Source organism: Scyliorhinus torazame, chromosome 11 (assembly GCF_047496885.1).
Source record: "Scyliorhinus torazame isolate Kashiwa2021f chromosome 11, sScyTor2.1, whole genome shotgun sequence".
Classification (NCBI taxonomy): domain Eukaryota; kingdom Metazoa; phylum Chordata; class Chondrichthyes; order Carcharhiniformes; family Scyliorhinidae; genus Scyliorhinus; species Scyliorhinus torazame.
The window spans coordinates 20,403,825-20,418,666 of NC_092717.1; the positions used below are offsets into that span (position 1 = coordinate 20,403,825).

Genomic DNA, 14,842 nt, shown 5'->3' on the forward strand with positions numbered 1-14,842 from the left:
TGGTTCAGCTACTCACTTAATAAATTAACCTAGGGAGGGATTTACCGGCCAATCCGCCGCGTGTTTTTCAGTGGTGGAGGCGACCCGCCAGTGGGATTTTCTGGTCCCGCCGTCGTTAACGGGATTTCCCGTTGACTGCACTCCTCGTCGCCGGGACACCCGTGAGCCATTGGTGGGACCAGAATATCCCGCTGGCGTGAACAGCCGTAAGTGCCGCCCCTAGTCTTAAATACCATTAAACGTTGTGATGTGGAGATACCAGCGTTGAATTGGGATGGGCACAGTGAGAGGTCTTACAACACCAGGTTAAAGTCCAACAGGTTTGTTTGGAGTCACTAGCTTTCGGAGCACAGCTCCTTCACCTGAGGAAGGAGCTGCGCTCTGAAAGCTAGTGTTCCAAACAAATCTGTTGGACTTTAACCTGGTGTTAAGACTTCTTACTATTAAAAGTTGCGCTCAGTTAGGTTATTCAAATAATTTATTCTTATCAAGAATCAAAGGGCAGATTATATACAGATCAGGGAAACTAAACCTTTGCTTGAGAGTTTTAGAACACAATATAAAAATTAGAACTGGCAAAATCGAAGAGAAGCCTCGGGACTCCTATTTATTCAGACTCTTATTTATTGACTACAGCTCCGCCTTCAACACCATAATCCCAGCCAAGCTCATATCAAAGCTCCAAAACCTAGGACTTGGCTCCCCACTCTGCAACTGGATCGTCGATTTTCTGACCAACAGACCACAATCAGTATGAACAACAACTCCTCCTCCACAATAGTCCTCAACACCAGGGCCCTGCAAGGCTGCGTACTTAGCCCCCTACTCTACTCCCTGTACACACACGACTGCGTGGCAAAATTTGGTTCCAACTCCATCTACAAGTTTGCTGACGATATGACCATAGTGGGCCGGATCTCGAATAATGACGAGTCAGAATACAGGCAGGAGATAGAGAACCTAGTGGAGTGGTGTAGCGACAACAATCTCTCCCTCAATGCCAGCAAAACTAAAGAGCTGGTCATTGACTTCAGGAAGCAAAGTACTGTACACACCCCTGTCAGCATCAACGGGGCCGAGGTGGAGATGGTTAGCAGTTTCAAATTCCTAGGCGTGCACATCTCCAAAAATCTGTCCTGGTCCACCCACGTCGACGCTACCACCAAGAAAGCACAACAGCGCCTATACTTCCTCAGGAAACTAAGGAAATTTGGCATGTCCACATTAACCCTTACCAACATTTACAGATGCACCATAGAAAGCAACCTATCGGGCTGCATCACAGCCTGGTATGGCAACTGCTCGGCCCAGGACCGCAAGAAACTTCAGAGAGTCGTGAACACCGCCCAGTCCATCACACGAACCTGCCTCCCATCCATTGACTCCATCTACATCTCCTGCTGCCTGGGGAAAGTGGGCAGCATAATCAAAGATCCCTCCCACCCGGCTTACTCACTCTTCCAACTTCTTCCAATCGGGCAGGAGATACAGAAGTCTGAGAACACGCACGAACAGACTCAAAAACAGCTTCTTCCCCACTCTCACCAGACTCCTAAATGACCCTCTTATGGACTGACCCCATTAACATTACACCCTGTATGCATCATCTGATGCCAGTGCTTATGTAGTTACATTGTATATGTTGTGTTGCCCTATTATGTATTTTCTTTTCTTCCCTTTTCTTCCCATGTATTTAATGATATGTTGAGCTGCTCGCAGAAAAATACTTTTCACTGTACCTCGGTACACGTGACAATAAACAAATCCAAACCAAATTTGGTATATAAATACATAAATTTTGCAAATAGGAGTAGACCCTCGGGTTCATTAAGCTTTCTTTTCGAAAGATCAGTGTCTCCTATTCTTTTTCACAGAATATTCCTTTACATCCACTTAATGTCTTTTCAAACCCACTAGTTTTGTTCTATTACCCTTAGGGTGAAAACGTTCCAATGATATTTTAATTATTAACCTCATTATACTGCTGAGTGGGACTGCCCCTACCTGATTGCACTCAAACACCCACTCAGCAAGATAATCTCCTGAAATGGTTTCCGAAGCGGCCCCTGCACAGTTACCTCTGGAGTATCCATGAATCTATCATTAGCCTATTTCTGCTCCGTATCAACATCATCCAAAGACAACAAAGTCAGGTCCATGTGTATGCTGGGAAATTTGTTTTACCTCACCAAGACTTCTCTCAACTCTTCCACTGCCCCTTTGTTATCAGACTGCCTGTTTGATATCCAGCCCTGGATGAGCAACAATTGGCTCCAATTAAATATGGAGAAGCCTTTTGGCTTTGCCACAATCTCCATTCCCTTGCCACCAATTCCATCGCTCTTCCTCACCACTCGCTCAGGCTCTACCAGCCACAGTATCATATGTGACTCCAAGCTGAGCTTCCAAACTCCTGTCCTTCACAAAGACTACCGACTTACAGTTCAATAATATCACCAGTCTCCAACCGTGCCTCAGCCTTTTTGCTGCTGGAACAATCATTCATGTTATCGTTACCTTCAGACTTATCTATTTCAATGCTTTCTTAGCCGGACTCCCAGCTTACACCCTCCATAAACCCGAACTCACCCAAAACACGTTCCACTCACTTATCACCCCTGATTGCTGACCTACATTGACTCATCCTTACCTCGCTCCCCAACCTCCTCCAGCCCTACAATTCTCCAAAAGCTCTGCATTATTCTAATTCTGGTCTCCAGTGCATCGCCCACTTCCAATATTCCACCATTTGTGGCCATGTCTTCAGTTGTCTAGGCTCCAAGGTCTGGAATTTCCTGCCTATATTCCTCTGCTTCTACACCTCTCTTCCTCCTCTTTCAGAATGCCCAACCTCTTTCACCTAGCCTCGAAGTACCTGCTCTAATATTTCCTTTTCTGGATTACAATTTTGTTCGTTTACGTTCCCGTGATGCACCGTGACATATTTTCCTGTACTGAAGTTTCTATCCAAGTGCAGGTTGTTGCATAAACTGGTGTTCCTTGTTACTTGAATCCATACGCTCGGTTTATGAATCACTTTAGCATTTCCTTTCTTAACCGTGCCAGATTCAGTTAGGCTTAATGTGTGCCTACCACTTATTTACAAGTACAACCACCAAAGGTTGAAATGAATGACGTCCACAAAAGCGAAGGATTTATTCCAGGACGCACACATAGGGGAGGGCAGTAGTGTTGTCACTGGACTAGTAATCCAGAGACCCAGCGTAATGCTTTGGGGATCCGGGTTCTAATCCCAGCACATCATAGAATTTAAAAAGAAATTTTAAATCCGGAACTGAAAGTCTAATGATGACCATGAAACCATTGTTGATTGTTGTAAAAACCATCCAGCTCACTAATGTCCTTTCGGAAAGGAAATCTGCCATCTTTACCTGTTCTGGCCTGAGATGCGACTACAGATACACAGTAATGTGTTGACTCTAAAATGTCCTTTGAAATGGCCTAGCAAGTCACGCAGTCCAATTCACGTGCAATTATGGATGGGTAATAATTAATTAAACAAAAAACACAATCGCCACCATAATCCCCCACTTAACTATCCTATCTTCTTCCAATCCCAGATGAGTATGTGCATAACATATAGCTTTGTTAGCTAAATTATTTATTATGGAATATCTCTTAAATAAAAGGTGCAGATTTGAATTCCACAAAAGGAAAAAAATACTCACATATCATCTTTACCAATAAAACCCATAACAAGCACGTGACTCCTGAGCATGATGGGCTCTGGACAGGGGATTTCTGCTGTTTGCAACCTATGTCCAAAATAAACAGAATTACATTTAGCATCATTGTAAAATAGATGACCTGGCATTTGCATTTTGCTATCGCACAAACATTTAGCATGCTTGCATAGGATACCATCATCGGCTATTTTATCATATTAAATCTGTTTATTTAGAGCAAGTTTTATGGAGCTGCATTCAAATGGTATCGTCCTAAAGCTTTATTAGTTCAAGAGAACATATAATGAAAGAATCAATAAAGTACATGAGCAAGGATTTCACCGGGCACTCTCCTCCCACACCCTCAAGGCCCAATACCACCCGCACAACAATCACCACCCCCCTTCCCCGGCAAGGCAGGACACCAGCTGTCCCCAATACGAAGTTCGACAACCTACTCAACCTTCCTGGTTCCCCTCCTGATCTCAAATTCATCCCTTCCCAGAGCCCTCCCCCTCAGCGACCTCCCCCGGCCTGCCGCCCCATGACCCCCTGCGGGTCCTGCCCAGCTACCTCCTCCGGTCGCCGTGTCCTCCACCTCCGGTGACCTCCCGCCATTGTCCCCTCCCCAAGCGACCTACTGCGGCCCCCGTCCTCACCCCAGCGACCTCCAGCCCCGCGACCTGCTCCGAGCCCGTCCCTCCCACCAGTCTCCTCGGAACCCCTCAATTTCAATGGACCTTTGAACACATCTGGTTTCTGGCAGGTCGTGCCGTTAAAAAAGGGAGAGTGCGGCCTCTTCACTTCCACTCCAGGCCCCAGAGATGTGCTGCATTGCCTGGATCACATCTCGCCTGAGTCAGAAGGTCAGGCGAGACAGGCTGGAAAATAAAATAAGTAATTGTGCACGGAGTGGCAATCCGATACTGATTCCCATTCCAAGGAAGTTCAGGCATTGTGTTTGTAATAGGCACATGAACATTCTTGTTACTGATTGGGCCACTGTGTAGAACAATGTATTCCTGAAATTATTCCTTAAGTAAGGGTAGCCAGTTTGCTCTGGTAAAAAGCCTGTTGCCTTGGGAAAGAGAGTGGTGTTGTTGATGTCCATGGTATCCCTGGCACTATGCTGGAGCAACAAGACACAACGTTGGAGGACAGTCCAAGTTCTAGTCAGCTTGATTCACAGCACGGAGGGTATTTTAAGAAAATTTGCAAATCTGATCTAACTTCAAAACCGTAACACTTTTTCTAACTAAATTGTAGGCTTGTCATTTTTATACAGCTCTGTATAAAAGCAAAAAGTCCTGACATGTTACCTGATTAAATTTCGCATTTCCTTTTCTGCCCAAGTCCTCACCATTTTTCTTGGATTTCCTTTACAATATCCATGGCGGAATCTAGAAAAGAGTTACTGCTTTCAATTTTTCTTTATTGTTCAAAAAGCGCGTTAAATTCAATAAGTCAGTTTCCAAAAACGTTAATATTTCCAAATCACTACTTCAATTGTTTGGCAAATGCATTCAATCTTTCTACAACTAATGGCAGTTCTTGTGCAGATATTAAATCATGAAGAGTGTGAAATACATAAACAGCATTATGAAAGTGAATAAAGCGGAGATCCCGCTGTAACATTAGTAGCTTTAAATATGAAAATACATTGGAGCCATAGATTATTATAAATATCTTTGAGAAACATTGCATGTCCAAAAGACTTACAGGTAAGAAACATTGAGGATAACAATTACTATGTGGCTCCTGGGATGGTAGACAATTTCAATGTGCAGAATCTATTCAAAGGCCTGCTGATAACTCAGAAGTTGTAGTTTTCCATTTAAACTACTGCCAATAAAATTACACCAATTTTTATTGTGTTACCTCAACTATTTCAACGCACTCCTGCTGGTGTTCCATATTCTACACTCCATAAACTTGAGGTCGGCCAAAATCCTACTGCTATGCTTGCTGATGTACAATGACGCCCTCCCCCTTCCCATCCCAAACCTACAACTCTGAGATATCTGCACTCCTCTAATTCTGGCTTATTGCGCATTCCCAATCATAATTGTTCCGCGATTGGTGGATGTGCCTTCAGTTATCTCGCTACCTGCTTTTCTCTTCCTTATTTGACCAAGCTTTTGGGCATCTGACCTAATATTTCATGTGCCTTGGTGCTTAAAATGGATATGTACGCATATATGCAATTCATGAATTGTACATAACAGAGGGATAAATACATTCCTCTAGTTTCTACAGTTCACAAATCTGATTTAAAATACTGCGCCTATAAATTAAGAAACTTAAGATAGAAAAAAGGAATTTCAGAAAACCTTACCTGAATTCACCACTAACATATTTATCACGATCTTTAAAAATTAAGATTGATGTTTTGTAGATCTTTATTGCTCTGCTTTCTCCAGTGATTGTAGTTGCATGATATACATTTGCCTGTTAGTAAATAGAGACAGAAGGATAACTTTTAAAGGAGGCTTGAAGGAAGATAGATAATAACTGTAGCCTAAATTATCAGGATGGCGGGACTCGGCCCCCACCATCCCAATGACCTAAGGATATTGTTTTGGGCGAGGTGTTTTCAGAACCCCAAAATGTATCATGGAGTTCAAACAACCTCCCCCTTTAATGGATTGTTGCTTTTGAAGCACGCGGCTTGTTCCCCAGGTGTGATATTACAATTATGGACACGTGGTTTTTAACGCAAAACAATGTTTATTCTATGAACTCAACTTAACCTTTTAAATAAACATTGGATCCCTTAACACCCCTTACTTCAAAGATAACCCCAAAAATAATACACTAAATAATCCCTCAAAATGTTCCTTCAAACATCCAAAAGGCTTCAAACTTTCAAAACAGTAACACACCAGGTCACAGAATATATATATTTTCTATTGGGTGGCAGAGATATATCAGCTTGGTTGACTTCAACTCCAGCACCTTGCTTTTCTTCCTGCTGCTCTCTGGAAACACACAGGCACACCCAAGCTGCTTTTTCAAACTGGCTTTCTCCCTTCAAGCAGCTCACAGCAAATCAAAACTTCTCAAGCTGCTGTCTCAAACTGGCTTTCTCCTTTTAAGCAGCTCACAGCAAAACAGCCAGGCACTTTTAAGCTGCTCTCAGCAAAACTGAAACCAAAAGCAGAAGTGAGCTCAGCTCCCCCAACCTCTGACATCATTTCAGTAATATGATCAACTCCATTCCGTAAAGGTGCATTGCTTAAACATCCATTTCTTAAAGGTACTCTCACATGACAGTATTGATTGGTACAAGGTGAGACTTCTGCCTCACTGTCCGGAAGAAGTCTCACCTTGGACAGCTGCTGGCCAGCGCTGTAGTGGCCGTAAGAATCACTGCACAGAGCTGCCTAGCAATTGGTCCTGGGAACTGGAAGACAAGTGGCAGGGGTCACAGAGCAGCGAATGATGTGATGGGGGATTAGGAGGTTGTGTGTGTCTGTCTGGAGGGAGGTCCAGAGGTCACTGGGCCTTAAGGGGATGGGCGCCCCAAGTCAAAAGGGGGCTACGGGGTTCTGACGGAGATGGAGACAAGGCCCCCCCTCCCCCATATCTGAGATCCAGCCGGAGATGGAGACAAGGCCCCCCCTCCCCCATATCTGAGATCCAGCTATGTTCATTTATGCACCCCAGCCCCCCCCCACCAAGCTGTCATCCACCCACTAGCCTAAAATGTAAAGCTGGGTGGCCACTTAAGGGCCTTAATTCGGGCAAAGGCCAGCTTCCCCTCAGAGGTCCTTCCCACCCCTGCCCATTATTAGTACTAAACTATCCAAACCAAAAGGTTTATTTCCCAGTTCGCTCTGACCTAACTGGGGTGCTTAAAACACAATTAGTACTATTGGCTTTGGCACCCCAGCAAGGGCAAGGTCAGAGTAGGAAATGGGGCAAGAGAAGATTGTTAAATGGAACAGGGAAAATACTGAATGGTTCCACCTGACAGCATTTCTGAAGTAGCAGAGGAGACCATTGCTGGGAAACAAGGACCTGAAGGTCAAAGAAGCAGCCTTGATGTGTAGAAAGTGGGAGGGGAGGAGGGAGGAATGGGAGATTGAGAAAGATGTAGAGAAAAAGAGGGGGTGAAGGAGGAGAAGAAAATAGGAAAATGGCAGGTAGAGATGGATGAGGTAGTGAAGCTTTAAGTGAGCTAGGGGTGGGGGGATTCTGAATGCAAATACTGCCCCAATGGCATCTGTAAACTGATTTTGCTTCAAGTGCAGGTGGGAAGGTGAAGACGAGAGAAGGGCTCCAATCTGAGCAGCAGTCAATTTCATCTTGGGGGTGGTCAGGCTGTTGACTTGTCAAAGGGTGAAACATTCCAGTTGCATTCTAATTCCCCGTTAAAGTTTGATTGTAATTGTACTGGCTTATTTCCCATTCAATGGATCATTTTATTTTTAATTTTCTTTCCCCCACTATCTCCTGCTCTGTCTTTGGGATTCCCACAAGCACATTGCATTTTGTTTATCGTCAATAATTTTGGCCTTCCACGTCAACAGATTGAGCGATTTCAGTACAACCTTAAGAGCTTGCTACTCAGTGTTACTGACATTACGGATTGACATTTCCGTTTTGGTGGAGTTGCCATTTGGCCATGGCAAGTCAGGACTCCCAAAGTTCACTTCATCACTCCTTCCCCAGTTCCAACAACCAGCTTTATATTTTCTTATCCTGTGTTATTCCAAAGTTCAGAATAATTTTGCCATTAGATGACCCCATCCCATAACTATGATTAGCTTGTGCTGAGAAAACTCACATTTAGAGGGGGACAGTACATATTTTTCACTGTAAAGTGATTCTCATCGCCTTTATAAAGGATTTACCTCCTTGCCTGTACTGATACATCCATGGATTTGTGAGATCACTCCTCTGCTCAGCATTTTAAAGAGAATCATTCGGGTTCTCGGATCTAATACCTGAAAAATGGTAAAAGCTGGAGTTTAAAAAAAACATTGGTCTACAGAAACTGAATAGATGCTTGCGCAATGCAGTAGACCAAATGTACACTCAAGGCAATCTCTCCAAAGACTCACACATAGATACATAGAAGATAGGAGCAGGAGGCGGCCTTTTGGCCCTTCGAGCCTGCTCCGCCATTCATCACGATCATGGCTGATCATCCAACTCAATAGCCTAATCCTGCTTTCTCCCCATAGCCTTTGATCCCATTCTCCCCAAGTGCGATATCCAGCCGCCTCTTGAATATATTCAATGTTTTAGCATCAACTACTTCCTGTGGTAATGAATTCCACAGGCTCACCACTCTTTGGGTGAAGAAATGTCTCCTTATCTCTGTCCGGAGTGGTTTACCCTGAATCCTCGGACTGTGACATCCATCATGGAGCTACTGAGGGGGGAAACGGAAACTCAAAATAGGGGGTCTTTACAGGACCAGAAAAGTCCATGTTTTATGTTGCATTAGACAAAACTAAAAATGTTATCTAATTTTATTTTATTTGTGTTTTCAAACAGAAAATGACCTCCCAACTTTCCATTTCCTTTAGTATTTATTTAAAAACAGAAATAATTTAGCATGTCAGTAACCCAATTCTGGCTACATAATGAATATGTTTTATACCAAATAAAAGTCTGCACCTTTCATTTCTACTGCTGCTTCAAAATGGCCAGACAGTTCCATTTTAACAAAACGAAAACTGTATGCGGCTAATTGGAAATGTCAGATAAATTGTGACTGCAATTTTTCTGCCACAATATTTGATATTTAATTATGTTCACATTTCTACTCTGGAACTATAAATTATACATGATATTAAAATAGCAATACAAAAATTCTAACTTTTATATATATGTTATGTGCTTTAGGATGTTTATTAATTAAAGGTGCCATGTAAATAATAAGAATAATCTTTATTAGTATCACAAGTAGGCTTACGTTAACACTCCAATGAAGTTACTGTGAAAGTCTCCTAGTCGCCACACTCTGGCGCCTGTTCGGGTACACTGAGCGAGAATTCAGAATGTCCAATTCACTCAACAAGCACATATTTTGGGACTTGTGGGAGGAAATCGGAGCATCCGGAGGAAACCCATGTAGGTACGGGGAGAACGTGCAGATTCCGTACAGACAGTGACCCAAGCTGGGAATTGAACCCAGGACCCTGGCGCTGTAAAGCAACAGCACTAACCACTGTGTTACCGTGCCGCAGTACAAGTTGCTGTTATATATTTTACGAGTACAAATCTTCTTTAAACATTTGTTGATTTACTGAAACATACCAATGTTATGCGCATCCTGGTTAAAGGTAGCATTGCAATATACATCATTTCTCTGAGCTACTCAAGCACATGTATGTTTTTCATTCGTATAATTGATCATTACCTGTTCTACAGTGGCTCGGTCAGATTTATCTTTAACTCTGAACCTAAAAGAAAGTCAGTAATGAAGAAAGTTGAACCAGCTCAAACACACATGTCAGGTTATGCACAGTGCTATGCAACATTTCAGATACAACGCAACTGTGGCAAACAACAGATTCAAAAACCTGTAAAGAGAAAATATCCCATTTATCTTATCTGCCTCATCCTGCCCTGCTACCTTCAGAGATCTGAGAACATCCATTCCAAAGTCCTTCTACACTTCTTAAATGTCCTACCATTTATTTTATGTTTGCATGGCTTGCTTGCCTACCCAGTGGCTCAGATCTTCAGATCAGTCCCACCACTCTCTCTGGGAATTGCCTGGGAAGTTTGATGGGCAATTCCTCTACTCTACGGGACCTTCTAAAGTCTCTGGCTCCAAGTTAGTGCATGACTTCAAACATAATAAATTTATTTACCTGGGTGATTACCCAGGAAATTTTAGTTGGAAAAGTCCTAGTATTCTCGTAGATAACCAAACAAGTGACCCTCCCCCATGCCCTCCAACTACTCCCCCCGATCCCGACCCCACCCCAGACTACCTAACCTGACCCAGCAATTCCCTCCCCGAAACCCCACCTTATCCCTGAACCACCGACTCCCCGCCCAACCCGATAACTCCTCCTGACCAAGCCCAATTACCCTTGGCCTATCTTACCCTCCCTTCCATTTACATACCTACACATTCAGCCACATACTAACACACTGAAAAGCTATTTAAATGTCCCAAAGCTTTTCAGTACATCAGTAAAACAAGGGCATGGCTTGCCTCCCACCCGACATGCTAGCATTATGAGGAAGCATTTCAATGGAAGACCACTCCACTTCTGAAGAAGCTGGGATCAGAAGACCTGGCCAGAAATGCATAGCTTCATTGTGGCACTGAAAAATAGGAGCAGAGAACAATCCAACAGGAACTGCTGTTTCCTGGAATAGACCACTACCTCACATGGCCCTCAACTGAATTACATTTGTCATCTTTCTGCCCACTTAACTAGTTCACAGATACCTCCAGCTTTCTTCTTCACTGTCAACCACATGGTTAATTTTTGTATCATTATGTCCCCCCCAGTCTAAATCTTGGTATATGCCACAAAAGCAAGGTCTTATTACGGAGTTCTATGGGACCCTCCCCAGAGTAAGCCTTCCAATCACAAAACACTTGTAGACCATTCATTACATTCCGATATTAAAAAATTGGCCTAATTTTGCTGCAACAGGGAAACATAAGGCCTACCCTGTTACTTTAATTTGCTGCAGCATGTGCAAATTTTAAAATACTTTGCACAAAGTTGCTGGAGGCACAAGCATGTAATGGCATAGCGAAGGCAACAGGGCAAACAAAGAACAAAGAAATGTACAGCACAGGAACAGCCTCCAAGCCCGTGCCGACCATGCTGCCCGACTAAACTACAATCTTCTACACTTCCTGGGTCCGTATCCTTCTATTCCCATCCTATTCATGTATTTGACAAGATGCCCCTTAAATGTCACTATTGTCCCTGCTTCCACCACCTCCTCCGGCAGCGAGTTCCAGGCACCCACTACCCTCTGTGTAAAAAACTTGCCTCGTACATCTACTCTAAACCTATGCCCCCTAGTAATTGACCCCTCTACCCTGGGGAAAAGCCTCTGACTATCCACTCTGTCTATGCCCCTCATAATTTTGTACACCTCTATCAGGTCGCCCCTCAACCTCCGTCGTTCCAGTGAGAACAAACCAAGTTTATTCAACCGCTCCTCATAGCTAATGCACCTGGGACATACCTCCATACCTCCTTAAACAGCGAGTTTAAAGGATTGAGAAATAGTGGAAGAATTGAGAAGGCTGAATTGAAGTGAACAAACTCCATGTCATATCAGATACAGAAAGGGAAACAGAGGGAAAGAAAGAAGGTCTTCTTCCTCTTTTGATGCGAAGAAAAAAAAAATGTAAATTTAAAATTTGACATTTTTTATATTTCACCGTTCACTAGTTGAAGGGATGCGGCTCCACACTTAAAATTGTTCACTTTTTGGGTCAGAGATTAATTGGCAATCATTAACAAGTAATATATCGCTAAAAGGGTACTTACTAGACAAATCTATGGGGTAGATTTAATGAGCAATTAATGTGCAAATGCAGCAATTTCATGAATATCACCATGTGAATGTGGCGGGCGAGAAACTATCTTCACAAAGCAAATCCAGGGTAGGAGAAATGCTGCAAACAGTCAGCAATTTACAATTCACAGGGTATCCTTTCCATTCCACAGACTGGCCAATGTGTGCATCAGTGACTGTTTGCATCATTGAGATACCATCATTATTTTGCAGCAATAATTTAGCCGTAATCCAATCTGAATTACACATTTTAGGCAGTACCTCAATGCTGAACAAAATGCTGGGATTCCTTAGCTAACACCATCACCACAAGGACTACAGTAGTTCAATCGTAAGCCCCCACGGTACTTGTTTCAAGGGAACTACTGATGACATGGTGGCACAATGATCAGCACTGTTGCCTCACAGTGCCAGGGACCCAAGTTCAACTCCAGCTTTGGGTGACCGTGTATGGAGTTTGCACGTGTCTGCCTGTGTCTGCGTGGGTTTCCTCCGGGAGCTCTGGTTTCCTCCCACAGTCCAAAGATGTGCAGGTTAGATGGATTGGCCATTCTAAAGTTTCCCCTTCGTGTCTGATGATGTGCAGGTGGGGCGAGGTTACAGGGATAGGGTGGGATAATAGGCGTAGGTAGGATGGTCTTGCAGAGGGTCAGAGCAGACGTGATGGGCCAAATGGCCTCCTTATGCACTTAAGGATTCTAAATAACATGGTCATGCCAGCAATTTACAGAACCAGAGAACAAATTAAAATAAAGCTCAACTTAAATGTCTTATTTGTCCCTCTATATTTCCTGGTGTTTTTTCCTCAAGAGGTTTGACTCATTTTTGGGCTCTGCTCCATGGATAATAAGCATTGCAGCCAATCCTAACATTTGCACTTCCAGCAGGAGTCAATGAACAGCAAACAGAAGTAGGAGCTCTAGCTGATTCACCCATCCTTAACCACTTGGCTTGGAGATCAATTGTAGCATCCGGATTGCTGACCCAGTTGACATCACCTAACTCAGCACAGACTCAGGATTGACCCTGAAATCTGATAAAATAGCTCAGTTACTCACTGGATAAATTAGTTCAGCCACTAATGGAACTATCTTTCTTTAGCTATCAATAACCGTAATGCAATAGAAATCTGTATTTGTAAAAAATAAGAATACACATCGTATTATTTACACTAATAAAAACTACTCAATGTGATACTCATTTTAAAATGTTACCTCTCCAAGTTTTACTTACATGTCTGTATGTTTCTGCCTTGACTTTTCAGTTACCCTGTTTATCACAGAGTCATCAAAATTTAGTTTATCTAACAAAAAAATTTGAAAGATGAGAAATTATTCTTCAGAAAAGACGTTTCTACTCCCATCACCAAGATCTATCTTCTTGTAATGATGGTAACATATAGGTTGCATTAGAGCTTTTAGACACATCCTTACACCTAACAACATGCACCACTGAAAAACTGGATAGGCAGGGAAGTGGCCTATCCCTCGACTTCGGACAATACTACTTTACAATTAGTCACTAGGAGGCGCATGACACCGACCCAGTTTTAATCCATCTCCAGTTTCCTTCTGGCTTTTGTAAAGATGCATTCTGGCATCATTTAGTGTGCTGAGATTTGAAATTCAACATCTCAGGAAAAAGCATGACCTCACATCCTATCCATCTGTACCAAATTGCTACATTACAAGGGTTCAATGCATAACAAATTAACAAACGGTCAAAAACTAAAATAGAAATGTTATGATCATTTCGTTGAATTTGAACTCAATTACGTACCGTAGGTCAAATGTCCATTTTGTGTAAAATGAACTAAACAATATAAAAATAATCTTTATTAGTGCCACAAGTAGGCTTACATTAACACTGCAATGAAGTTACGGCGAAAATTCCCTAGTCGCCCGCCACACTCCGGCGCCTGTTCAGGTACACAGACAGAATTCAGAATGTCCAATTCACCTAACAAGTATGTCTTTCGGGCCTTGTGGGAGGAAATCGGAACACCCGGAAGAAACCCACGCAGACACAGGGGGAAGGCACAGGCTCTGCACAGACAGTGACCCAAGCCGGGAATTGAACCTGGGACCCTGGCGCTGCGAAGCAACAGTGCTAACCACGGTGCTACCGTGGCGTCCAGGCAGCATTACAAAAATAATTTGCAGTTTAAAGTTTTAACAGGATTCAGAAGTTTTATATTTGTTTGGCAAATAATTTGCAGTTATAAAGCCATGGAAACACCACTCACTTAGGTGCTGAATATTACAGATAATTTAGTTGAACAACTTAAACAACCTAATATATTTTATTAAATCAAGCTATTTTATCTACTTGGAACAGGTTCTGTCCCAACAAACTTACCAAGGTTAATTTTATGCTCAAACCTTCTCAGAACCTTGTCTGTAGGAGTGGACATCTTTGCCAAATTACCAGAATTCTGTCGATTTGCCTGAAATGACACAACAAAGAAACAATGAATCACATTTTGTCACAGGCTTAAAATTAAGATTAGACCTTAGTAATAAATGAGCATATGTTAAAATTAAGAAACAGTTAACTACAATACACAAGACAAAAGATGCCTGTTCATCACATTTTAATATACAAGATTAGTACAAGAAAAATACTACAGAATCCACCATTAT

At 42.7% G+C, this 14,842-nt stretch overlaps 1 protein-coding gene across 1 annotated transcript in view; it reads right to left on the reverse strand.

Moving 5' to 3' along the window:
- Positions 1-14,842, reverse strand: part of riok1 (RIO kinase 1 (yeast)) — a 36,223-nt gene that overhangs the window by 17,048 nt on the left and 4,333 nt on the right. The window contains exons 3-9 of the mRNA XM_072467013.1: positions 14,559-14,646; positions 13,434-13,503; positions 10,060-10,102; positions 8,543-8,635; positions 6,022-6,134; positions 5,006-5,086; positions 3,690-3,776 (exon numbers count right to left, since the gene is read on the reverse strand). Of these exons, the coding sequence (XP_072323114.1) occupies positions 3,690-3,776; positions 5,006-5,086; positions 6,022-6,134; positions 8,543-8,635; positions 10,060-10,102; positions 13,434-13,503; positions 14,559-14,646 (575 nt within the window). The remainder of the gene's footprint in view (positions 1-3,689; positions 3,777-5,005; positions 5,087-6,021; positions 6,135-8,542; positions 8,636-10,059; positions 10,103-13,433; positions 13,504-14,558; positions 14,647-14,842) is intronic.